At 41.7% G+C, this 26129-nt stretch overlaps 4 protein-coding genes across 5 annotated transcripts in view; 2 read left to right on the forward strand and 2 right to left on the reverse strand.

Moving 5' to 3' along the window:
* Positions 1-427: 427 nt before the first annotated feature.
* On the forward strand, positions 428-8470 carry ppp2r2ca (protein phosphatase 2, regulatory subunit B, gamma a). The gene is made up of 9 exons (XM_053619590.1): positions 428-940; positions 1583-1680; positions 3403-3577; positions 4311-4423; positions 4721-4898; positions 5050-5214; positions 5462-5631; positions 6512-6603; positions 7218-8470. The coding sequence occupies exons 1-9, from the start codon at positions 880-882 to the stop codon at positions 7507-7509; spliced, it is 1344 nt and encodes a 447-aa protein (XP_053475565.1). The 5' UTR covers positions 428-879; the 3' UTR covers positions 7510-8470.
* A 580-nt stretch (positions 8471-9050) lies between these two features.
* wfs1a (Wolfram syndrome 1a (wolframin)) lies at positions 9051-16901 on the reverse strand. 2 transcript variants are annotated; one of them, XM_053619470.1, is made up of 10 exons: positions 16594-16901; positions 16166-16411; positions 15952-16031; positions 14289-14433; positions 13983-14156; positions 12450-12521; positions 12151-12293; positions 11928-12038; positions 11043-11722; positions 9051-10903 (listed from the first exon to the last, which is right to left on the reverse strand). In XM_053619470.1, exons 1-10 carry the CDS (start codon positions 16700-16702, stop codon positions 9742-9744), a joined length of 2922 nt encoding a protein of 973 aa, XP_053475445.1. In that variant the 5' UTR covers positions 16703-16901; the 3' UTR covers positions 9051-9741. The 2 variants fall into 2 exon arrangements, with proteins under 2 accessions (XP_053475445.1, XP_053475446.1); XM_053619471.1 differs by having other exon boundaries at positions 16598-16648.
* Positions 16902-20518: 3617 nt separating this feature from the next.
* cxcl8a (chemokine (C-X-C motif) ligand 8a) lies at positions 20519-21639 on the reverse strand. The gene is made up of 4 exons (XM_053619472.1): positions 21394-21639; positions 21082-21199; positions 20909-20995; positions 20519-20733 (listed from the first exon to the last, which is right to left on the reverse strand). The coding sequence occupies exons 1-4, from the start codon at positions 21449-21451 to the stop codon at positions 20721-20723; spliced, it is 276 nt and encodes a 91-aa protein (XP_053475447.1). The 5' UTR covers positions 21452-21639; the 3' UTR covers positions 20519-20720.
* A 3041-nt stretch (positions 21640-24680) lies between these two features.
* The window catches only part of LOC128604250 (histone PARylation factor 1), a 4494-nt gene continuing 3045 nt past the window's right edge, over positions 24681-26129 (forward strand). The window contains exons 1-2 of the mRNA XM_053619234.1: positions 24681-24749; positions 25320-25509. Of these exons, the coding sequence (XP_053475209.1) occupies positions 24708-24749; positions 25320-25509 (232 nt within the window). The 5' untranslated portion in view covers positions 24681-24707. The remainder of the gene's footprint in view (positions 24750-25319; positions 25510-26129) is intronic.

The following is a 26129-nucleotide window of genomic DNA, read 5'->3' on the forward strand; positions in this document are numbered from 1 at the left end:
ATTCACTTCCTCCCTGTGCTGTGATGTAATTGCTCTCTCACGCTGCTCTCACTGTATTCTTCACTCTATCTTTATCCATCTCTCCCTCCCTCCCTCCCTCCCTACTTCGCATCCTTCATCTCTCTCCCTTGCTGCCTCCATCTCCCCTTCTCTGCTCACTTCTTCTGTCACCTGCAGTGGGTGGAGCTATGGAGCAGTGTTGGGTCGTCATTGGCTGTTGAGGGAGGAGGCTGCAGTGGCATGGTGATGCTGTGCAGATGCTCAGCAGAAAGACAGGCAGCCACATCTTCTCCCTCGCTCTCTCTCTCTTTCTCCCTGTTTGGCCCTTTCTCCCTCCCCCTATTTTTTCCAGCTCTCTCTTCTCCATTTCCGTTCACTCTCTCTCACACACACACAGGCTGTAAGGTAGGATTATGCTCCTATCATCCTGCTCTCCTTCATTCATCCTTTTCTCCTACATTCATCCTGCTTTCCGGTTTTCCTCGTGAAGGATCGCCACACCCACTGAGAAAAGCGACTACAGCAAATCAGGAACACACATATATACGGACACTTCACTGGCGTGCACTACTATGTTTCTTGGATTGTTGTTGCCAAACAGTGCTGCATTTGTTGGTAGTGTGTATGTTGAGTGTGTGTGTATGATAGTTGGACTCTGAATCCTCATACACACTTAAGGAGCGAGGCATATCAATTCTTGCTGCTTGAGGCTTTGCTGAGCCATTTCTGCCTGAAGAAGGCTTTTCATATCCCAGGATGCTGTGCAGCAGGCCACTCCATTAGGCCGCAGCAGAATGGGTAGAGCCTCAAAGCGCCAGGACACTGCTGATTGGACAGCTCTTCACTGGACGGGCACAGACGCACAAACAGCCGCTGCCCATGGGTGAGGACGAGAGTCCCAAGATCAACCACAGCTTCCTCCGAGACTACGTCACTGAGGGTGTGTACACATTCACACACATTATACATTCACAAACTTAACACACACACACACAAAACACAGCTCACCACCCAGAGTCAGGGAGTGCTACAGTCCAGGTACAAACACCTACACACAAATCTCAAACACACATCAGCATACACTCTGAAGTGCTGACTCAGCAGATCCTATGATTATTAAACAGAGAGTAAATATTTTACACTAAAAGGAAAATGAAACACTCTTTATTTGCACTTGGAATTATTATATATTATATTGTATTGTAGTTTATTGTATTATTACTGTGATTATTTTGGGTTAATATTTGGGTTATTTAAAAAAAAAAACTTAACTTAATGACTCCAGTTTAAGAGAAAACATAAGATTCCTTTGCTCAATTTGATGTAAATTTTTCAGATGTATCCTTTGCCTGTAACAGTGAGGCTGCTGTAAAATATTTGAGCAAGAGATTCTGCCAGACTTTTAAAGACCATGTGAACTGAGCTTCGGAAAAACTGCAAACATACAAAACTGACAAAAAAAATAGCAACCTGCTATAGAATAATATTTTAATTTACTTAGAAAATATATTCTTTTGTACAGTAAGTGTTAAACCCAATGAAACATATTAAAGTTCACTCTGTTTATCTATTTTTCCTACAGCTGATGTCATTTCCACTGTGGAGTTCAATCACACAGGGGATCTGCTGGCCACTGGAGACAAAGGGGGACGAGTGGTCATCTTCCAGAGAGAGACTGAGGTCAGGGCTCAAAGCTTAGGTGTCAAGACTTCATGGAATTTTATTCATATGTCTACTGTTAACAATACACATTTTCATAATACAACTTTACAGAAATCCAGATATAGATTTAGATCCCTAATGAACAACAAGAAGTTGACATGAGGAAGAAACCTTGCGAGAGACCAGACACAAACTGGAAGCCATCTCATTCTGGATTACCTAATAGAAATGATTTAAAGACTGAGATTGTGTCTGAGTCCCAAAAGTTGATCTATAATTGGGGGGGTATAGGAAAAAGCTCTGTCCCCTGCTGTAATCTTCATTATTTTACATCCTAATAAAGATCCATCACCTTTGATTGAAGCAGGTGTGAGCAACCAAATGTTCGCTCAGGTACTGTGCAAGACCATTCAGTGCTTATAGTGCGAATAGGTCATTAGTAGTATTTGCTCCCAGAGATAGCATATATAGAGAAAAGAGCGGTGAACCTAGTACAGAGCCTTGTGTATTACCAAACTTTAGAGACATCACCATTTACATCTACGAACTGATAACAGTCAATTAAGAACTGAGGCAGGAAAGAGCCATTCCCCAAATTCAACAACATTTTTAGTCTATGTAAAAGAGTATTATGATCAATATTTATGGTGTAAAAAACCTGCACTGAGCTTGGGCAGCACAACCAAGGAGCATTTATAATGTGTCACCAACCTCGAGACGGTACGGAAGCAGGAGCGGGAGGCGGGTGAACAGCGTAGGATCGGGAAGTTCAAGAAGCGTAGTCGTAGAGTAGGCAAGGGTCAAGCGATCGGGCGAACAATACAAATGGGGATATCCAGAAAGCGTAGTCGAGACAGAAAGCAAGGGTCGAGGATCACAAGAAACAACGAACTAGATCGGCTTGGTAACGCAGCAAACTAGGCTACTGAGCGTATACTTCGCGCCGATTCTAGGTGGATGTCTTCTCTAAGTACTAGTGTGTGATTGGTGCCAGGTGTGTCTGATCAGAACTCCGGGGATGGGGAGCGCATGCGTGCCTAAGTGAGCATTGCATCCTGGGAATTTGAGTTCTGATCAGACCGAGCTGTGACATAATGACTAAAACACACTGTAAACAAAATAAGATCTGTGATCTGAGATCATTTTAAGTGGTGTGACTATGTTTTACAAATGTCAGTATTATATCAAGGGTCTGTCCACTATAATGTGGACACACACAAACACTTTTCAAAGGACCTTGTGTATTCTCAAAATTAATATTAAACTGCCCAATAATTTATGTTTTTTTTCTAACAAAACAACCAGGCTCGAGACTAAGTATGCATAAATAATGCCCTAGTGATCTGTAAATACTCTCTGATATCGAAATGCTGTTAATACCTGACAATGACATTGTTAATGATGGAAATTGATTAACTACTAGAGAGATACTAGTGGAAAACACAGGAGGAAACAGGGCTCAGCTGACCCTTAGTTGAGTGTAGTGTGTAGTGTAGTGTTGTGTAGTGACTATCATCTTCCGGACAGAGATGTGGGACAAAACTATTTATTGGGATTAAACATCACTGCTTAAGAAGTAGCACGCAAAAGTATAGAAAACCAATAATGACTTTACAGCTCTGAAAAATTCCCCACTGGAAGACAATGGATGGGCCAGCACACAAACTGTGTGTGTGTGTGTGTGTGTGTGTGTGTGTGTGTTTTTGTGTGTGCGTTTTTTTTTGTTGTTGTTGTTGACAGAGTAAAGGAGATAAGGAGGAGCTGGGAGAGGCGGGTGAATATAATGTCTACAGCACATTTCAGAGCCATGAGCCAGACTTTGATTACCTGAAGAGTTTAGAAATTGAGGAGAAGATCAATAAGATTCGCTGGCTGCCTCAACAGAACGCCGCCCACTTCCTTCTTTCCACCAATGGTGAACAAGTGACACTGTCAAATCAGACAGAACAGAATTACACCTTCCTCCAATTAGGCTAAGCTTTTGGAAATTAGTTTCACACTCTTAAAAATAAAGGTTCCAAATAGAAACAAATAAGGGTTTTCAGCCTAATGATATAGGAGAACCTTTTAAATTGCACAAAGTATATTTTACACACAAGTTCTTCAGAGAACCATCTATTTACTGGTGCTTTAAAGAATCTACAAATGGTTCTTCACAGTAGTGCCACAAGGAACCATGTTATCATAAGTTCTCTTAAAAAAAAACAAACAAACAAAAAAAAACCTTAGTTAGTGCTTTAAAGAACTAAAGTAAGGTTCTTAAGAGCGATGCCTGCCAGTAGAAACTTTTCCAGAGAACTTTATAGGTTTCACTTTAACCTGTTAAGGGATGATACCTAGAAGAACCAATACACTGCTCTGAAGAACCTATAATGAACCATAAAGAACTTCTTAAATTCTTAAAAGAACCATACGTCAACTCAAGAACCCAATACAATGAAAAATGGTTCTTGACAAGAAGAAGGTTCTTTGCCGAACCTATGGTGTTGTAAAGAACCACTGAAGAACCTTCATTTTTAAGAGTACATGTATGGAGTCTAGTCACATTATCATAATATGTGTGAAGTGGATCTAATGTGTTAAATCTAACATGTGCAATAAAAGATCCACAAAACTAATAACAAATGTCAATGTTTAATGGCTAACAGATAAGACAATAAAGCTGTGGAAGGTGAGTCAGAGGGACAGACGTCCAGAAGGATACAACCTGAAAGATGAAGAAGGACGAATGAAGGACATTTCCACCATCACATCACTACGGGTGTGTTTATGGCTTCATCATATTTATCAGAGAATATTACAACATGAAAGTGCAGAATCTTGTACAATATTTTACTGAGCTTCTGAGTCCCCTGTAACAATAACCCACACCCTGTGTGTTTAGGGTTAATGATGTGCTCATGGCTGTGACATGGCCGAAATAAACATGTTTATGTTGCATTACTGAGGCACTATAATGCTGCTCTTCTGTTTATCATCAACAATAACCCTGTTTCTACACATTCTATAATCACCTCTGGTCTTGGTGTTTATTAATCCAGTCTTCTGATTGGTCCAGGTCCCAGTACTGAAGCCCACTGATTTGATGGTAGAGGTGCGTCCTAGGCGGGTCTTTGCAAATGGCCACACCTATCACATCAATTCCATATCAGTGAGCAGTGATGGGGAAATGTACCTGTCAGCTGATGACCTCAGAATCAACATGTGGCACCTAGACATCACCGATCGCAGCTTTAGTATCCTCATATGTGTGTGTGTGTGTGTGTGTGTGTAGAAAAACAGCATTGTGATTCAATTAGTTGTGCTAGCCTTAAGTGCATTTGTATTAGTTGCATTAGCTAAGCATTAGCATTCTAACTGATGTTTGATCCTTTACTCTTTAATGAGACATTGTGGACATTAAACCAGTGAACATGGAGGACCTGACAGAGGTGATTACAGCAGCCGAGTTTCACCCGCAGCACTGTCACCTGTTCATCTACAGCAGCAGTAAAGGAACGATCCGCCTGTGTGACATGAGGACATCTGCCCTGTGTGATACACATGCCAAGAGTGAACACACACACACACACACACACACAACGAATCTCAAATAAGCGAGCACAGCATTTTTCATTCCAGCCATGAAGTAGCTTCTAATATAATGAAAATGTAGAAGTGCATTATGGGTAGGCTGACCACAAATCACATTTTTAAATTTTTTTAAAAATATCTGCAAGAGTAGAGCTCTTATCATCCTGCAGGTCATATTTGAGTTTTGGGTTTGACTTTGGGACTGAATATATATTGATCTGTACAGTTTTTGAAGAGCCTGAAGATCCAGGGAACCGCTCGTTCTTCTCTGAGATCATTTCCTCAGTCTCTGACGTGAAGTTCAGCCACAGTGGACGTTATCTGCTAACACGAGACTACCTCACGGTGAAAGTGTGGGACCTAAACATGGAGAAAGGACCAGTAGAGACATACCAGGTGATACAGTGTGCTCAATAAACACACACCAGGTGAGACAGTGTGCTCACTAAACACACACTATATGATACAGTGTCCTTACCAAACACACACCAGGTGATAGCTACAGTGTTCTCATTAAACACACACCAGGTGATCGCTACAGTGTCCTCATTGAACACACACCAGGTGATAGCTACAGTGTCCTCACTGAACACACACCAGGTGATAGCTACAGTGTCCTCACTGAACACACACCAGGTGATAGCTACAGTGTCCTCATTAAACACACACCAGGTGATAGCTACAGTGTCCTCACTGAACAGACACCAGGTGATAGCTACAGTGTCCTCATTAAACACACACCAGGTGATCGCTACAGTGTCCTCACTGAACACACACCAGGTGATAGCTACAGTGTCCTCACTGAACAGACACCAGGTGATAGCTACAGTGTCCTCATTAAACACACACCAGGTGATCGCTACAGTGTCCTCACTGAACACACACCAGGTGATAGCTACAGTGTCCTCACTGAACAGACACCAGGTGATCGCTACAGTGTCCTCACTGAACACACACCAGGTGATAGCTACAGTGTCCTCACTTAACAGACACCAGGTGATAGCTACAGTGTCCTCACTGAACACACACCAGGTGATAGCTACAGTGTCCTCACTGAACAGACACCAGGTGATAGCTACAGTGTCCTCATTAAACACACACCAGGTGAAAGCTACAGTGTCCTCACTGAACACACACCAGGTTAGACGTTGTGTCCTCAGTGAATTGCGGTGACACTACATCGGACAGATTATATTATATTATCTGGCATATTATAATGCCAGACACTGCAGTGAACTGATTGTGTGTATGTGTGTGTGTGTGTGTGTGTTTTCAGGTTCATGAGTACCTCCGCAGTAAGCTCTGCTCGCTCTATGAGAATGACTGCATCTTTGACAAGTTCGAGTGTGTGTGGAACAGCACAGACAGGTAACTTTCCCAGAGTAAACACTATTATAAGATTTGGCCTATTGGAAGTGGTATCTCAGTGGTTAAGACATTGGACTTCTGAGGGGAAGGTCATCAGTTCAGTTCCCAGCACCACCAGGTGCCAAGCGGTGGCTTGACAGTTAAGGCTCTGGGTTACTGATCGGAAGGTCGGGGTTCAAGCCCAAGCACTGCCAAGCTGTCATTGTTGGGCCCTTGAGCCCTTGAGCCCCTTGAGCAAGGCCCTTAAACCTCTCTGCACCAGGGGCGCCGTATCATGGCTGATACCCTGCGCTCTGACCCCAGCTTCCTGACATGCTGGGGTATGTGAAGAAAAGAATTTCACTATGCATATGCATATGTGATAAAGACACATATCATCATGATCATTAACAAGCTACCCCTGCTGGGCCCTTGAGCAAGGCCCTTAACCCTCAACTGCTCAGTTGTATAAATGAGATATATAGTCACTCTGGATGAGGGAGTCTGCCAAATGCTGTAAATATAATGTAATGTAATGGACTGAAGTCTCTGAGCGCAGGCCAGAATCTGTAACTGAATTTGATCTGAAGTTGAATTTTGTTTGATATCTGTCTCTCTCTTTGTCTGTCTCTCAGTGTGATCATGACTGGAGCATATAACAGTTTTTTCCGTATGTTTGACCGGGACTCGGGGCGGGGTGTGACACTTGAGGCGTGGCGTGAAAGCAGTAAACCTCGTGCAGTGTTACGGACACGGCGTGTGTACACCGGGGGGCGTCGTCGCCGTGGGGATGTAGGAGTGGACAGTCTGGACTTCCGCAAAAAGATCCTTCACATGGCATGGCACCCGGCTGAGAATATCATTGCCATTGCTGCCTCCAACAACCTTTACATCTTCCAGGACAGAGTAACCCCAGAGAACCAGTGACACACACACACAACGTTCTCTCTATCTGTGTGTAGGTAGAGACCATGGGGTGTATCTGACACAACTACACGCAGTGAAACCTCACATACACTACTTTCATTGGACAGATGAGGAACAATGTGCTTCTGCTGTGTGACTGTCTGTCAGCCAAAATCACAGAGGCACAGAGAGAAACAGAGGACACAGTGCTTGTGAAAAGGGGAGGGGAAGGAGGATAAACCTTATGAGCAGATGTGACATTTTCAGTGGGCGGGGCTTGTAGACTTGTGGGCTGCAGGGGAGAGTCAGTGTTCACCATCACACGACTGATGTTACCTGGTTGTCATGGTTACAGCTGTAGTCTAAAACGTCTTCCTATCATGTTCTTCCTAAACCAATCCCATCATGCATCTTCTTACACATTAGCAGGTGCAGACACACATTATCTCACACACAATATCATACACACAAGCTGAATACACATACACACACAAACACAAGCTAAATATGTACACATACTCTCATACACACAAGCCGAATACACACACACACAAGTTAAATACGTAAACACACTATCATACACACACACACGTCTACTTCCTGTAACAGGCAATTGGTCAAAACCTCATTTAACTAACACTAATCATTTAATTAACCTTGTTTACTATAAACACTACATTAACACCACACGAACATGAACATAACACCAACTTTACACCATTAAAATTCACCAACAATGAATTTTGTCACCAACAAAATTAACGCTACACTAACTTTAATACAACACCACCACTACCGACACCATACCTATATCAACACTGCACTAACACTACACAAACATTAACACACTAACTTTAACACACCACCAACACTATGATAACATTAAGACTACACCAACACAACACTAAGCTTATTGAATCTAACATTACACTAACACTACACCATCACTAACCCCAACACATCAACAACACTACACCAAAACCAAACCTCACACTAACTAAATTCATACTAACAGTGCACTAACACTACACTAGCTTTTCTACACTACCTCAACACTAACACTACACCATCACACCAACCTTACTAACATTACACCAACACTACACTAACACTAGACTAATAAAACACTACACTAATGCTACACTAACACTAGAATAACACCCACAGTAACACTAGTACTACATCAGCATTAACACTAAATTATCACTAACCTCACAATAACACTACACTAGTAATTAACACTTCACTGAGCTTCACAGCTGTTAATAACCAACTGCACAAAACATCTCTATTCTCTCGCTCTCTTTCTCTGTCTCTCTCACTTGTCACACACACACACACACACGCATGTTTATCCTGTGTTTCTCATGTGTATATAAAATAACACAGAACCATATTCTAATATTATTGACGAAATAAAAATCTAAAATAGAATGTAAATAAATATAAACAGTAATGATATTATGATCATTGCTCTACACCAGTGGTGCTGTGTTTTAATAAATGACTCACAGGTGGAGGGATTACAGCAGTACACACACACACACACACACACACACACACACACACACAGTATCCCAGATAACACACATAATCCCTTAATATTTGTTTCACTGGAATTTTAATAAACACACACTATGAACTCATGCAAAGCCATACACACAAAAAGATTTTAAAAGAATTTTTTAAAAAACTTTTACATTTCTAAAATCCAAAATAAGATGCCATTTCAGAGAATTTACTTTCTCTTTCTCTTTAAGATCTAGTAATAAACCAACATGCAGATTCACACTGCTGTCCTTGACTGTACCTTTTGGTTTCATAATAAAATCAACAACTTCACTGCAGAACATCAGTTTCTGTTTTTAAGAGAATTTAGAGAAAAATTTTAAGTTTATCCGAGCTTTTATGTCTTTTAGTCTTCAATTATGCTGCTGAATTCGGCTGAACTGAAATATCTTCAGCACTGAATTAAAGGCCGACATATTTGAGAATACTGTCGAATGGTTCTGGATATAAAGGTGACCTAAAGCAGAACCTTGTAGGACACCATATCGTACATGTAAAGAAACTTAGAAACTTTACACATACATTTTCTCACCTTCGCTTGGTGCTGATATGAGCTTTATTTTTTCACATCAAGCATCGGCACTGTAAAGCGCAATAAACAACACTTCTGCTTTTTCCTTTTCAGTACTGGAACATTCCATGAATTTGTTCCCTAACATTCACTCACTACTACATTCCTCTACCTCACACCTTGAACCTGGCTGAGAGCAAGGGGGAGAAGAAGAAGTCGAAGGCGAATTTGATGGCCGCTTGCAAGCTCTTCCTCCAGTTGCGTTCGATTTTGACTTGCCGTCCTTCAGGCAGCAGTGACGATCTGCAGTTCAGACAGTGAATTGCTTTCAGCTCCAGTCTCGGTAGTTTGGATCCCAGTTTCCCCTCCAACTTGGTGCTAAACTCCACCATGCTGCCCTCATCTAGGATCAGCAATACCTGCTTAAACTCGTGGCTTGCAAGGAGGATGATGTCACTGTCAGTATCTTGAATCTCAGCTCCACCCACTGGATGGCGCACTGTTACTTCAAAGCGGTATTTATCAAAGCGTTTAACATGGCAGCGGTGTTTTGCTACAGGTTTGATGCGGCAGAGTTCATCTTCCTCTCGCTGCTGGAAGAGAACTGATGCATTTACACTTGTTTGTTCCTGTAAAGAATTGCTAACATTCTGCCCCTCACAGGACGGATATTCATCACCATAGAGGCAGCGCAGCCAATCACCTATGAACACAGGCAGTAAGTTGATAAGGGACTGAGCTCCGTTCTCTGTCTCGGCCACGCGGACACCCTGAAACCTTCCGCTCCATGTGACTCTGTGTCCCTCCAGGTGACTGCAGAGGATCTGAGTGCGTGTGATGCCGTGTTGTTTCCATGCTGAGGGGCCGCACAATGTGCCGTACTGCTCCCACGTCAGTGTGGAGTTATACACCTTCAGCCCCTCTGCACTGTACACATAACCCAAACACACCAAAAAAACACAGCACAAACACAACAGGATGAGTTTGACAGGGCCACGGTGTGTGATGGAGCTCAGCACGTTCAGAATCGATAGACTGAAGCGAGTCCACAGACGGAGTGTAACGGGAACCACACACACCGCTAACGTCACCAACATCTTTGTTATCTCCAGTTCCACAAACCACTTTACCAGCTGGATCATTAACATGGCCCCCAGTCCCAGCGCCAGCACAGGCAGAGCGAACAGAAAGAGGAAGTATGCAACACAAGTGCGAATCAGACCAATCAGAGTGGAGTTCTGCAGGAGAACCACTGCAAACTCCAACCACATAAAACACACTAGGTATGGAACCAGGAAGCAGTACGTCCCTCTGAATCCATGCATCCGGGCCATGCTGAAGAGGAACACACAGTCAGGTATTAATATCTTTGTGAGTTATTTCATTTAACTGCACACAGACATGAGATATCAATTGATTTGTATAATTTTATATTGATACACTGCAGTAACAGAAGCAAGAGGAATTTTCTCACCTAAAGAACAGGTAGAAAAGGTAGACATAAAGCAGGCATGGCAGGCTAATTGTAAGCACCACCAACTCGCCGATTGGCACTGTTGCATATGTTTGGCCTAAAAGACGCAGCGTCTTAAATTCCTCAGGAAGGCGAGTCGTTAGGGCACAGAGGGATGAGGCTACCTCGATGACAAATGCTCTGCGTGTGTACAACGCCGCTGCTGGGGTCAGAGAGGCATAACTTAGAGCTGTGAAGAACATGGCCACCGTGCAGAGCTCTGAGCATGGGATCCAGCGCTTATCAGCCAATGGGAAACTGAAGATCACAAAACACACAGAAACCAGGAAGTAAAGGTATTGTTCCAGCTGACTCCAGCCAAAGTGAGACTCAACGTCTAGCTCAGGATCAAAATGCCTCAGGAGAGCTGCTAAAGCACTAAAATTCTGCCAGCATTTACTGCTACGAAACACCCGCAGAGTGCAGATTGCCATGGAGATGAAAGCCAGGTAGAACGTAAGGAGAGGGATGAAGAAGAAGAACAGATCAACACTTAGGTTAGAAATGATGAAGAAGAAGACGAGTGCATTAACGTGTTGAGTCGGTATGACGGTGCTCAGCCACTGAACACCTGCACGAGATGCCCAGTCCACCAGGTGCTCCTTTACATCCAGGATCAGAAGGAGAGGATATTGCAGACCCTACACACACCCACACACACAACTTATTTTTTGATATGTTGAATGAAGCAGGATTTAGAGTTGTTTTGACACGGTGTTTTAATAGTTTATTCTTAAAAATAAAAAGTAGGATTTTAAGAAGGATGGATTTTTTAACATTACCAGGGAGTAAGATGTGTTTTCCAGGGAAGTGGGTCTGATTCATAAGAAAAGAAATCTGTTTTACCAGGAAATAGGATTTGATGTCCATGGCTCTCTTCATGCTGCGTTTCGTTTCCAGCATCATCTGACTGCCAGGCCACACACTTTTCTTATGAGATACAGGACACACACCCTTCTGTGCACACACACATCAATAAACTACATCATTACACCACATTATGTTATACTAATTGTTATATCACACACTGCCATAGATGATTCTAGACTGTGTGTGTGTGTGTTCCTGCCTTGTCCAGTGTTGTTAAATCGTTCCAGTCCCACTCTCCTCCTCTCGCAGTGTCTTGCTTCGACTCTTTACTCTGTGTGATGTTCTCTGTGTATTTTTTTGTCATCTCCACAAACCCCTCCACATCCACATACTGACTGTGTGCTGCACAACACACACACACACACACACACACACACACACAAATATACTGTACACTCAGTGTTTAAATTAGCTGTTTTATGAATGAGTATTTTATATATTTCTGTTAAAACCTTTTTTAATAAACAAAACACACACCCAAAATACAAACACACTTACGCTCACTGGCCACCATTGTCTCCAAAAGTTTTCTCTGTGTCTGGATGCCTGAAGCACCACTACACACACCACCTGTTAGATGACAATAACCATAGACAAAACTGAAATTATACTTCTGACCACACACACGGCCCCAACACTTTATTACAGGAATGTTGATTTTAAGCAGAGAGAGTCAGGTAATGAGGAGCTAATGAGGAGAACACAAAATACATAAACAAAAAGTACTTCACTTACTTATATACAGAAAGACTTTTCTAAATTGAAACACAACCTGCTTTTCTCCACAGCAATCCTACTCTATCCAAGATAACTAATGCAGCTAGCTAATGAACTTCAGTAAAAAATAGTTTAAAAAGCATTTACTCTACAACAGCCAAAGCTCTGCCTTTATTTTAAGCTTCATGCCATTCTTTCTGTTTTTTCCTCGCATGTATGCAAGTGAAGCACTGAAATGCACTATATGGCCAAAAGTATGTGGACACTGCTCCTAATTATTCAGCTCATTTAGCTGATGTTCTCTGTGAAAACAGTGGAGATGTGTTATCTGGAGTGATGAATCACGCTTCACTATCTGGCAGTCAGATAAAAGAATCTGGGTTTTGCAGATGCCAGGAGAACGTTACCTACTGGTATACATAATGCCAATAATAAAGTTTAGTGGAGGAGGGGTAATGAGCTGGGACTGTTTTTCAGGGATTGGGCCTTGTAGTTCCTGTGAATGTTAATGTTGATGATAATGTTAATGTTAAAGCATACAAATACATAACTGCACACTTCTAACTGTGTGGTAACAGTTTGGGGAAGAACTTTTCTTGTTCCATGAAAACATGGTTTCATGAGTTTGTAGTGGAGGATCTCTAATGACCTGCACAGAGCACTGACCTCGATTGGGTGCCAGAACTTCTTATCCAACATCAGTGCCTGACCTCACTAATGCTCTTTTGTTTGAAGTCTCACAGACACACCCCAAATCCTTGTAGAAAGCCTTCCCAGAAGGAAGGAGGCCGTTATAGCAACGGGGAGGCACCTCTCTATTAATTCCCATGGTTTTAGAATGGGATGTTCAACAAGCTCACACAGGTGTGATGATTAGATGTCTAAATACTTTTGACTTTACATTGTACATTTAAATCATAAAACCTCACTTTCTATATTTTGTGTAAATTTAAATCAGAATCTACAGAGTGTTTAACCTGGAGCTTCATAGCTAAGCTCACAGCACACTCCTGACCCGCAGAACACTCCTGACCCACAGCGCATCACACTCCAGATCCGCAGCGCATTCCTGACCCGCAGCGCATCATACTCCTGACCCTCAGCGCACTCCTGACCCGCAGCGCATCACACTCCTGACCCGCAGCGCATCACACTCCTGACCCACAGTGCACTCCTGACTCAAATTCTCACATCACACTCCTCACTTTCCTCACACCTCAGCCTGTTAATCAAGAATGGGTCAAAGATTTTTATGCAATCATCTGCTTTTTCCACTTAAAGACAACAAACAGAAATGATTCCTGTGAAATTTACCTGCTTCACTGTTGACCTGACTCACATTCTGCAATATTTCTCTCTTGTCCATTTTCTCCTTCCTGTCTGGGTTTAACTTCCAATACATCGTCATCGCTGCTCGTCGAACCGCTTGCTCAAACTTGCTCTCTCTGGACAGAGAACGCACCTCAGCTTCATTCTGTGGAGTGATGCCTGTGGGATCAGGGATCAGAGATGAAATGTCAATCAAGGTCAAACCAGAGTAAGCTGGAGGAATGAAGAGAAGGTGCCTTCAGCTAGAGTTAGTGTTTAGTCAAAGATAGTGATAAAAACGTAAATGTGTACCTCTTTTTTTGATCCAACACTGTTGTAGTAGTTTTGCTGCATCTCTTCGTCCCTGTTTTGCTGCTCTCACCAGCCATTCCACAGCCACTTGGTTATTTACATCAGCCTCAACGTCTGCCCCTAACTTCAGATAGTATTTACCCAACTACACACGCACACACACACACAGCAATTTTTTAAAAAACTCTGACTCTTAGTGTGTGCTCGTTCAGTTCTGTAAACGCACACTGTATTGTTCTGCACTAATCAGAACTCAGAACTCCTTCAGACAGGAATCAGGTTCTCTGCTTGTCTCTCATTTGGACTTCTTGTTCATTATTTACAGGACTTTTGTATATTTATGGAATTAATTGTGCCAAAAGTATTGAACATAACTTTTCAGTAAATAAACAAAAATATACAATGAGAAAGAAGAAAAACACTTTGAAACTGAAAACCATGACCTCAGGGGCAAAAATGTAACCTGGCCTTCAAATAAACAGCATTCTTTATTAACAGTTTTCTAAGCTTCCTTTTTGCTAATCATTTATTAATGCACTGTCAGAGTTTTCATTTACACTTCGCAAGTTTACGTTCGCCATTCTGGCACAAATCTCTCGTGTGGGCGGGACTTATTTTGATTGACAGCTCCCTGACCTGGATGTAAAGACTTCAGTGGTGTGAATATTAGAGCGTGTTCTGGATGCAGTTCTCTGTATAGTTATAGTGTTTGTACTTTGCAGTGGAAATTACTTACTAAGTCAGTATATTAGTTCGCACGGGGCGTCACCATCGTCGTCATCCTCAACTGGACACTCATGATGTCAATCCAAATCTCAGTAGCCAATGGTGGACGTAAACTTGCGAAGTGTAAATGAAAACTCTGACAGTGCATTAATAAACCATGATTAGCATGGAAGGAAGCTTAGAAAACTGTTAATAAAGAATGCTGTTTATTTGAAGACCAGTTTACATTTTTGTTCAATAATTTTGGCACAATTAATTCCATAAAAATACAAAAGTCCAGTAAATAATGAACAAGAAGTTCAAACGAGAGAAAAGCAGAGAATTACATCACTGCTCTGGTTTTAGTTTGTCCTGTTTTATTACTGACTTTACTCTCTCGTCTTTCAGGTAATGAATCATTACAGATTCTCTCAGTGCTCAGAGTGAATAAACACAAACATTAACATTAAAGTAATCATAAACATAAATGTAAATATAAACTTCAGTAAACATTAAAGTAAACACTGCATTACCCAGCATGTCCTGCTCAGTTTGGCTGCCAGGAAAAAATACAGGGGATCAAATTAAAATTTCCTAATCTCATACAACACACACAACCACACACACACACACACACACTGCAACAAGTGTCATACAATATCCACACAACACACATACAATTCTTACATTACAGAATTAACATACCATATACGTGCTATAACATAACAATGTGTGTGTGTGAGAGAGAGAGAGAGAGTTATGTCTGTATGCTGAAACACATGCTATGCGTGTGTGCACTGGGAAGAGGGGGTGGGGTGTCCTGTCAGTGTGCATCTATATTCAGCTCTGTGGAAGACGATCTGTGTGTCTCATAGCTCCTACACACACACACACACACACACACACACACACACACACACACACACACACACACACAGCACTCACACACAGCACTCACACTGCTTTGGGCTTTAGGATCTCCTGCTTTAGCTTTCTCTAGAAGCTCCTCAAAGCTCACTTCTTCTTCAGCTGCATCCTCTAAAAGACACACACAAACTATTATGAATTTCGGGTGTGTTTTAGTCACAAATACCTGTGTAAACCTTAGTCATTATGTGTGTGTGTGTGTGTGTGTGTGTGCACACACACGTTCGCATCTGTAATCATCTCACCTTCCTGCTCTACCCTATCCTTCTCCTCCTCCTTCCTCTTCCTCTCTTCCTGAATCACTCGCTTCGCCACTACTGCAAAGCCCCGCCCTTGGCGCACCTTTCCATGGCAGGGTGTGGCAGTGGAAGCAGGTGAGTGGGAGGAGTCTTTAGGGAGAGGAGGGGGTGTCAGAGGGGGTAAAGAGGGTCCATCAGGGCTCGCAATCTGCTTTCCAGGAGCAGGATTAGAGACGTCCATCTGACTGGACACTAACAGGAAATATCTGTTACATTGTTACAGTCATTTCCTCTTTACACACACACACACACACACACATTTACATCCACATATGTATACAACATATCCAAATAAATAGCACAAGCGACTGTCTGCTGTTTTAAAGTTGATTTAAGCAACAAAGTTTAAAACAAACAACAAACAGCAGACTCACGCACGTGCGCGTTCCGGTGAAGTTCAGTCAGTGCGCGCGCAGCTCCACTCACTCTCACGGTGAGAAAACTAAGGACGCGTGCAGCGGAACTGGGCAGGACTGGGCTCATTGGAGAATCAGCCTGTCAATCACAGTTTCTATCATCTGATTGGCTGAGCATTAATAACTTTTTAAAATATTTTTAAATACATGCATGTAAGCAATTAACACGAGCTAAGGCAGTCAGTAACCTGAATATGAAAAGGAACATCAACAAAATATATATTTTATTATAAATATGATCAATTATAATCAATATTTATATATTTTTTAATTTATTAACACTGTTCCATCTAGATTTTATTCTATACATCAGATTGACACAGCGACTGCCCCACACCTCACTCCCCGATGCACGCGCCGTGATGTCTTCATACCAACACGTTATAATTCGGGGAAGTGCACACACGCACGCGGTCAAAAATCCTTCAGAGAACCGTGTGGATTATAAATAGGCTATAAGCAACACAATCGGAGAAAATTCAAACAGAAATTATGATTTAATAATCTGGAGAATAATCGTAACCCTGTATGGTACGTCCCTATTTAGGGACCATTACAGAAATTCTAATGGTTTTAATTGTTATAATGGGAATTGTATTGTTTTTAATGGAAACTATAATGGTCCTTGTGGGTCTCTACTGGTAATGTGTTGGGTTCTATCGGTGACATGTTTATGTCTAGTGGAAACCAATACAAACCATTAAATCATAATAGAATATGGCCCAAAACACATTTGTTAGTGGTTTTAATGCTATTTGTAGGGAAAACCGTTAGAATTTCTGTAATGGTTTCAATTGGGGTTTTTTTCAGGAGGGTCGTTATGATACCATTACATGAAATGTTTTCTAACATTTTTTTGTGTTTTTTGTTGTTGTTGCTGTTGTTTTCTTTCTTAAAACAAAATACTTAAACATAATGAATATCTCTTTTCAAATTATTTAATTTTGAGGGATTTTGGAGTTTGTTACCTCAAGGCAACATTGTACCATAATGTGACATATTGAAATAATGGATGTTTTCAATAGAAAAAAAAAAATTATTTTTAACACATCAATTTGCACAACCAAGAACTGAAACAATCCTATGGAACTAGCTGCAATACATAACAATGTAAATTGTTACAAATGCATTGTTTAATCATCAGTCGTGCATGTCACTCTAACTCGTTATTCACCATCATCTTCCTCATTCTCACTTTTTCCAGGTAGGGTTGGAAGCCAACTTCCTGATCACTCAATCTCATCCTCACTATCATTCCCTGGCAGTGCAGCCTCTGCTTGATACTGTAGTAGTCTGCAGGTCCTCAGGCTTAGTTTCTTCTTCATGCACAGTTTTCAGGGTAAATCTATGGTGTAAATGTTGAACTTCTGTGCATGAAATTATTTCAGAGCTAAAAGAAGAATAAATAATCATTAGCAATTCTGTAAAAGTGTACACATTCAAAATAACAGTGCTGATAAAATGTAGAACATTTTATATAAATATACTGTGTTATGCGATGGGGTCAGATGCAAATGCAGTTTAGAATTTATTTAGAAACTAGCAAACAGACCAAAAATGTGAAGCAAAGTTCGTAACCAGGAACAGGCAAAAGGTCAGGAGATCAGCAAACAGCAATACAAGGGCAAAACCCAAAAATACAAAAACCAGGAAACCAAGCACTTTGTGTCTGTTCTGCTCTCTGCCTCAAACGCCTTGCTCGAGTCAACAGTCAGTTAATGCCTCCAAAGACAACAAACAAAAGAAATAATTTAGTGTCTTTACTGTGTCTCTGGTATGGATAAAACCACAATGCCTTCAAAACCAACTGAACTCAAAGAACAACAGCAGCCATGACCACATGCTCTTTCCCCGCCATGCTGAAACTAGGTGCACATTTATGACATAAGTTAAGGACTCCATCAATTTTACATGTAATACCAACTTTCAACAGTAGGTGTCACTTCACGTCAACTTAATATAACTCAAATGAAAATGTCCATAGGGAAAGAACAGTGTCATAAATGTAAAAAAATCAGTTGTGAGTGTGGACTCTGACTGTAACCACATCATGAGCCGCGCGAGATCTGAGCTAAAAGAAAACTTATTTTGGTGGTTCACCAAAGCCATGCCCCTGAGCTGTTACCTCGCCTGCTGAAAATATTATTATAATCCCATCGCTGTCAGATTTAGTTTCCATTTTTAATGGCGTCTTTTTGGCACCTGAAGCGACTGTCACAGTTTTTCAGTGCTCCATCATCTTGCATCATCATTATTTTTATTTTTTGTTTATTTTACATCTTTACTACTTGTTTATTCTATTTATTGCTTATTTTACATTTATTTTATGTCTTTACCTTTTACATCTGTATTGTGTATTATGTCCCTGTGGAAGGACAAGAGGAACTTCTGAAACTAAAGGACAACTTACCACTACAGTTAACACCCATTTTTCTATGTGAAGTGGATGATGTGCCTTTAGCTCACCAACCAAAAGTAAACAAAGATGTTGGTTGACAAACGTGCTCACAGGTGGTGCATAGGCAACCGAGGAGGCACATTTGCCTCAGAGTGGTGCAATGACAGCAATTTGTGGCTCAACATCAGAAAAACTAAGGAGATCATCGTGGACTACAGGAGGCTGCAGGAGGATGTCCACGCCCCTTTATACATCGGTGGAGCTGCTGTGGAAAGAATTAGGAGTATCACGTTCCTTGGTGTGCACCTCACTGACCACCTGACCTGGTCCCTTCACACTTAGACAGTGTTGAAATCTGCTCATCAGCAAATCTATTTCCTGTGAAGGCTCAGGAAGTTTGGTGTCCCCCCAAAATCCTAAGCAACTACTACAAATGCACCATTGAGAGCATCCTGACTGGGTGCATGATTGTCTGTCTCCGTGACTGCAAGGCCCTATAGAGAGTTGTGAGAGCAGTTGAACTCATTATTGGCAATAAACTTCCAGCCTTACAAGACATTTTCCCCACATGATGTCTGAGGAAAGCTCACAAAATCACCACAGACCGCAGTCACCCAGTAGACAGACTGTTTACCAGACGGTACCACAGCATTCAATCCAGAACCTTCAGACTGAAGAACAGTATCTACCTGCAGGCCATCAGGATCTTGAATAAAGTGGTCTCACTGACATCTCACGGACACTTATGGACAACCTCTTCACATGTTTCTGTCACGTTTGGGCATGTTGCAATATTTCTAAGGTCACTGATATCACTTTACTGCTGCTAAGGACTACATTTTGCCTCTGTTCATATTTCTCATTTTTATGTACATCATAGTTCAAAGGTTGACAATCCTTACTTACATACAGGTAAAACTGATTTTATTTATTTATTTATTTATTATTATTATAATTTTTTAAGTTCTAGAATTTCTATGCAGCCCCCTCTGGTGCCATCTGGTGGCCCCCATTTTGAGAACCACTGCTTTAAAGAACCTGCAAATGGTTCTTCACAACAGTGCCCAATGGGTCCATGTTATCATAAGTTCTCTTAAAAAAAACCTTAGTTAGTGCTTTAAGGAACCTGTTAAGAGATGATACTTTGAAGAACCAATACACTGATCTGAAGAACCTATAATGAAACATAAAGAACTTCTTTAATTTCCAAAGAACCATACAGCTCAACTCAAGAGCCCTATAGAATGAAAAATGGTTCTTGACTAGAAGAAGGTTCTTGCAGAACCTATGGTGCTATTTAAAAAAACCCAAAAAAACATTAAAGAACCTTTATTTTTAAGAGTGTTCACAGGTTTGTTGAATTTTTATAATAGTAACAAACAGGTTATAGCCTGGATCATTATTCTATAATTATAATAATGATATTAAGATCTTAAGTTAAAATAATGAACTCATCACATCACAACAGAGCCGTCAGACACAGAGTGTATTTCTGATTCATTTTTAATAGAAAAATTCACATGACAATAAATGATGACAAATATTTAAATATAAAAATAAATAGCACATATTAATTCAGACAATTAAACATACACACACACATACACACACACGCATACATACACACACACACACACACACACACATACACACACACTCAACATAGTGCAGGTTAGACTTGTAGGGTTCAGGGCGAATGGCTACAAAACACAAAACAAGCACAAATTAACACAGTGCCTCAAATACCATTTGAAATATTGCTGTAAATTAAAGTGTCTGTGTGAGTGTGTGCATGTATGTGTGTATGTGTGTGTGTGTGTGTGTGTGTGTGTGTGTGTGAGAGAGAGAGAGAGAGAGAGAGAGAGAGAAACTTACTTTGCCATGATCTTCGCAATCACCTTTACTACCCATGGTGCTTTAGTGTCCAGACAGATCTGCTGACTGCTGCCCTTAAGTGTGGCTCTGATACACACACACACACACACACAGAAATTATTGTTTATACTCAATCATTAACACATGATTAGTGTGTAGGTGAGGAGACTCACATGATCTCAGTGTGTGTGCAGTGTGGGTTGGGAGGAAAAAGTTCAACATGCTCGATCAGTTTCCCAACACGGCGACTCTCAACCCCACTACAGCGACACCGTGGCTCAACACTCATTCCTGTAACACACACACACACACACACACACATCAGTAACATCATAAACACCATGACAGTGTGAGCAATTACATCCCGCATCCCAAATTACAGTGTACATTAACTCCAGTGATATGGATATTAAAGCTGTGGAGTTACTGTGTGTGTGTGTGTGTGTGTGTGTGTGTGTGTGTGTGTGTGTGTGTGTGAGCATTACCTGCTGTCAAGGTGATGAAGGCCAGGAGCACAAAGACAAAAACCGTCCTGCAGTTCATGTTTAAAAACTCAAAAATGTTATTGCTAATGCTAATTCTAACACTCACACTAAATCTCAGTTGTAGGCGTGTCCTCTGCTATCTGTATCAGGTGTGTGAGAGAAAGTAAGAGTGTGTGAGCATATGAGAGTGTTGAGGCTGGCGCGCAGTTTTTATAGCCCTGTGTGTGTGTGTGTGTGTGTGTGTGTGTCATTGTGTATTGCGCAACTCTGTGGTGAGGGAAGTTTGTGATGACACAAAATTTTCTGATCACAGCGATGAAATCATCACCTTCAACTCAGCCATCCTGATTATATGCAAATCTGTGTGTGTGTGTGTGTGTGCAGGAAGGAAATGACAAGCTGAAGGATCCAGGTTTGGAGGTTAGCGGTTGGAGATGTTAGAGGCTGGAATTCTGAGAATGACGGGTGATCGGGGATATGGAAGTGACAGGGACATGGAGGTGATCATGGACATTGAGGTGATGGGGACATGGAAGTGATGAGGACATGGAGGTGATGGGGACATGGAAGTGACAGGGACATGGAGGTGATCATGGACATGGAGGTGATGGGGACATGGAAGTGACGAGGACATGGAGGTGATGGGGACATGGAAGTGGCAGGGACATGGAGGTGATCATGGACATGGAGGTGACGGGGACATGGAGGTGACGGGGACATGGAAGTGACGGGGACATGGAGGTGATCATGGACATGGAGGTGATGGGGACATGGAGGTGACGGGGACATGGAAGTGACGGGGACATGGAGGTGATCATGGACATGGAGGTGCTGGGGACATGGAGGTGATCATGGACATGGAGGTGCTGGGGACATGGAAGTGACAGGGACATGGAGGTGACGGGGACATGGAGGTGACGGGGACATGGAAGTGACGGGGACATGGAGGTGATCATGGACATGGAGGTGATGGGGACATGGAGGTGATCATGGACATGGAGGTGCTGGGGACATGGAGGTGATCATGAACAGGGAGGTGATGGGGACATGGAAGTGATAGAGACATGGAGGTGATCATGAACAGGGAGGTGATGGGGACATGGAGGTGACGGGGACATGGAGGTGATCATGGACATGGAGGTGAGGGGGACATGGAGGTGAGGGGGACATGGAGGTGATGGGGACATGGAGGTGACGGGGACATGGAAGTGACGGGGACATGGAAGTGATCATGAACAGGGAGGTGATGGGGACACGGAGGTAATCATGGACATGGAGGTGCTGGGGACATGGAGGTGATGGGGACATGGAAGTGACGGGGACATGGAGGTGATCATGAACAGGGAGGTGATCATGGACATGGAGGTGATGGGGACATGGAAGTGATGGGGACATGGAGGTGATCATGAACAGGGAGGTGATGGGGACATGGAAGTGATAGAGACATGGAGGTGATCATGAACAGGGAGGTGATGGGGACATGGAGGTGACGGGGACATGGAGGTGATCATGGACATGGAGGTGAGGGGGACATGGAGGTGAGGGGGACATGGAGGTGATGGGGACATGGAGGTGACGGGGACATGGTGGTGATCATGGACATAGAGGTGAAGGGGACATGGAGGTGACGGGGACATGGAGGTGATGGGGACATGGAGGTGAGGGGGACATGGAGGTGATGGGGACATGGAGGTGACGGGGACATGGAGATGATCATGGACGCAGAGTTGATGGGGAAATCACAGGTCACAAAGTGACAGAGTTTGACTGCAGGAGGAGAAAAAGAAGATCTTGTTTTATAAGACAAAATAACATTTCCTGTATTATTAGCATCTTATATAAATCATTTTCAGTGGAACGGTCATAAAGGTATTATATGGTAATGTTATTGACATAGATATGACATCCACCTTAAATACACAAACACAATTATCAATTTAACTTTAACTTTAATACAGATCACACCCTGACTTTATTACATTTATTTAGTATATTAACCGTATTTACAATGTATATTATTTCAAGTATTTACTTTTTATATCATTAGTAGTGTTTATTAAGCATACTTCCTCATCACACCCTAAAACTAATTCCACTGTGGGAAAACACCCTGAATGACACACACACACACACACACACACACACACACACACACACACACACCAGAGTGTACACAAATGCTTGTGCAAACACAGAGTTCCCACGCATCAGTAATAACGTACAAACACATGCTGATCACACACTATGCTCATCTGTATGACAGTTACATTCCTGTTCTCACATCCGCTCCAGTCTGGATGAATATAAATGGTGTGCACTCCATGCAGGAAGTGTGGTCTATTGCATAACACACACACACACACACACACACACACACACACACACACACACATACAAATTATACATTGTCACTCTCTCTATTCATGACTGAAAAATATTTCAAAGTCATTATTAGTCCTTTGATGGATTAAAACATTTCTTATCACTCTGATTATTTTAACTTTTGATTGGACCTGATGGATTACATAATAATCATGTTTAAATCATAGTCTGATCAAAGAAATTCTGCTATACTATTAGTATAGACATCAGTTCTGTTGTAAATACTGTAATATTAGATACAATTTTAATAATTCATTATTTAAAATAAGGAATATATACAGCTGATGCAGTGCTGCCACCGTGTGGTGAAACCGGAAAACTGAACTGTGTGTTGGTCTCATTTCCGGTTTGTTTTCGATGCGCTGTCTTTTTTTTCTCTTCAAGAGGGGAATACAAAAACACAAAAGACATGCATCCAAAAATAAACGTTTATCACAAAATTATACCTCTTTCACCAAGTCAAAGTCATATAGCTGCTATATCAATGATCTTTTTCAACAACAAAGATGTCTTATCAGCTTTATTATTGTTCTTTACATAAATAGTAATAATTCTTTACAGTCTCTGGAAAACAGTCTAATCTTCGGTAAAACTGGCATATATTTTGCTTAAAATATGCTGTGAATAAGATATTCCTGAAAAGGGCAATTAAAAAAAAAAAGGTCAATCTACTGGTGCGCTGTTATCTGAGAGGGAATAATAATAATAATATATATATATATATATATATATATATATATATATATATATATATATATATATATAATTATATATATATATAATTTAATAATAATATCGTTTATTTTTGTATTTTTACAAAAAAAAAAGCCGAACTAAAGGAACCGGAAGTAGATCTGCCTTCTGCTATTGGCTACTAGCACGGTTTACGTCGTGACGTCAGTGAAGGCTGCGTACAGAGAAAGGAGAGAAACATGGCGGGGCGCGGGAAAAGAAAATCCAAATCTGCAGCACAGGTGAATAAAAAAAGCACAGAGCTGATGCACAGTAATGGTTTTTAGCAGGTTTCTTTAGTTTAATCTAAAAACCATCTAATATTTTCCGATAAGGAATGTAATGTTGGCCAAGTTACTGTTCTGCACTTCCGGTTTGCTTATAACGTTAATGATTCGTTTCTGCATTTACTCTCAGTTCTCTTATTAACTCTCACGGGCTTAAATACAGTTCAGTACTGTTTCGAATTAAATATTTATTCAGTACTTATTTCAGTAATGATTCCTCAACCGTTTATTCTTCTGAAACGGCTCATTTGAACGAATCGATTCAGCAACATGAATGAATGGAGTTCGTGATTTTACAGAGGGCGGGACTTCATGACGCTCATGAATTTACAAATTCATGAATAATCAAAGGTTTTCGGATTTATAATAAATCCAGTAGTGTACACTTCAGCATGCTCTCAGTGTTCCATTAAGGAGGAGGGTCCTTAAGTAGGCAGCGAGAAATCCCATGGAGATGCAAGTATTTAATATTCATATGCACACCTGTTCCTGGTGTGTTAATGTGCGTTTCCATTTTTGGAGCAGGTGAACAGACAGACCAAGCGGGCACGGCCTGAAGAGGTGGAGCCAGAGGCAGGATCTAATCAGAAGGTGGAATCATCAGTACCTGAGCAGGTGAGAGAGGAGGTGGAGCATTTGTACAGTCTACGTATGCCACTCGACTTCTACCACTTCTGGGATTTTTGCAGCCAACTGTGCCCGGATAACCCGCAAGGTAACACACACACGCACTGGTGTAGGGGAGTGGTATGCAGTGAGGTGGCAGGGCTGAGATAGTGAACGACAGCAGCAAATACAGCTCACAGTCACTGCAGCATCACTAAATGTACAAATAATTAATGAAAACATTCGTAATTAAGCTTTCACTCATTTCACAGCATATATACTGGTCAGCCATAACATTAAAACCACCTGCCTAATATCGTGTAAGTCCCACTTGTCCTTTCAAAACAGCTCTGACCTGTCGAGGCATGGACTCCACAAGACCTCTGACGGTGTGCTGTGGGATCTGGCACCAAGACATTAGCAGCAGATCCTTTAAGTCCTGTAAGTTGTGAGGCGGGGCCTCCATGGATCGGACTTTGTCCGGCATGACCCAGAGATGGAAATTGGAGGTCGAGTGAACACCTTGAACTCTGTCATGTTCCTCAAACCGTTCCTGAGCAATGTGTGCAGTGTGTCAGGGAGCGTTATCCTGCTGAAAGAGGCCACTGACATTAGTGAACACCATGAACTTGGTCTGGATCAGTGCTTAGGTAGGTGGTACGTGTCAAAGTAACATCCACGTGAATGCAGGACCCAAGGTTTCCCAGCAGAACATTACCCAGAACATCA

This window comes from Ictalurus furcatus, chromosome 29, assembly GCF_023375685.1.
Source record: "Ictalurus furcatus strain D&B chromosome 29, Billie_1.0, whole genome shotgun sequence".
Lineage (NCBI taxonomy): Eukaryota > Metazoa > Chordata > Actinopteri > Siluriformes > Ictaluridae > Ictalurus > Ictalurus furcatus.